This window comes from Empidonax traillii, unplaced genomic scaffold, assembly GCF_003031625.1.
Source record: "Empidonax traillii isolate 1590-97213 ecotype Southwest subspecies unplaced genomic scaffold, ASM303162v1 scaffold2256:size49006, whole genome shotgun sequence".
NCBI classification, from domain to species: domain Eukaryota; kingdom Metazoa; phylum Chordata; class Aves; order Passeriformes; family Tyrannidae; genus Empidonax; species Empidonax traillii.
The window spans coordinates 1-1,119 of NW_020957449.1; the positions used below are offsets into that span (position 1 = coordinate 1).

Consider the following 1,119-nt stretch of genomic DNA (forward strand, 5'->3'; position numbering starts at 1 on the left):
GCCTGGTGTCGGAGGACGGCCGCCAGCATTTTCGCTTCGACCGCGCCAGCGGCCGCCTCGTCGTGGCCGACAGGCTGGACCGGGAGCAGCTGTGCGGCCAGGCCGACACCTGCACGCTCCCCTTCGAGCTGCTGCTGGCCGACCCGCTGCAGTTCTTTCGGGTCGAGGTCACCCTCGACGACATCAATGACCACTCGCCTGTTTTCCCCGAGGAACGAGTCACTTTTAAGATCCCCGAAACGAGCGATCCGAGCTCTCGTTTCCCTTTGGAGGGTGCTCTGGACCTTGATGTTGGCAGCAACAGTGTGCAGGCATACAGAATTGCTCCAGAGAACAAGCACTTCAGTGTCTCCTTTGGCAGTAGAAATGACGATGACAAATACGTTGAACTTGTTTTGGAAAAGCCCCTAGACAGAGAGGAGCAGACAGAGATGGATTTCAGTGTGATTGCTGTGGATGGGGGCTCTCCACCCAGGAGTGGGACCGCCCAAATTCACATTATAGTTCTGGATGCAAACGACAACTCCCCAGTCTTCACACAGGAGGTGTACCTTGCAAGGGTTTTGGAAAACACACCAGAGGGCTCTGTGATTTTGACTGTGTTGGCAACTGACCAGGATGAAGGAATTAACGGAGACATTTCTTATCAATTCAGACAAGCAGGGGAGCAGAGCAACCCAGCGTTTGAGATTGATCCCAAGAGTGGTGAAATTAAACTCTCAAAGCCTCTGGACTTTGAGGCAGCACAGACTCACGAACTCCGTGTGAGGGCCACAGATGGTGGGGGGCTCTCGGCAATCTGCAAGGTGTTGGTGGAGGTGTTGGATGTGAATGACAATGCACCCGAGCTGGTGGTCAGTTCCTTCAGCAGTCCCCTCGCCGAGAACTCCGCGCCCGGCACGGTGGTTGCCCTCTTCACTGTCAGGGACAGGGATGCCGGCGCCAACGGCAAGGTGTCCTGTGCCCTCGACCATCAGCTCTTCTTCTCCCTGCGGCCAGCCTATAAGAATTACTACGAGCTGGTGACTGTGAGGGCGCTGGACCGGGAGGACACGGCTCAGCATATCCTCAGCGTGACAGCAGCAGACGCGGGGTCCCCTCCTCTCACTACCACCCACA

General features: G+C 56.7%; 1 protein-coding gene across 1 annotated transcript; it reads left to right on the top strand.

The window, feature by feature from the left end:
* Nucleotides 1–5: 5 nt before the first annotated feature.
* LOC114071749 (protocadherin beta-15-like) lies at nucleotides 6–1,115 on the top strand (the record flags this gene model as incomplete). The annotated part of the gene is made up of 1 exon (XM_027909605.1): nucleotides 6–1,115. A coding segment is annotated over one exon (1,110 nt), but the record flags the coding sequence as incomplete, so codon positions are not given.
* Between the last annotated feature and the right edge of the window lie 4 nt (nucleotides 1,116–1,119).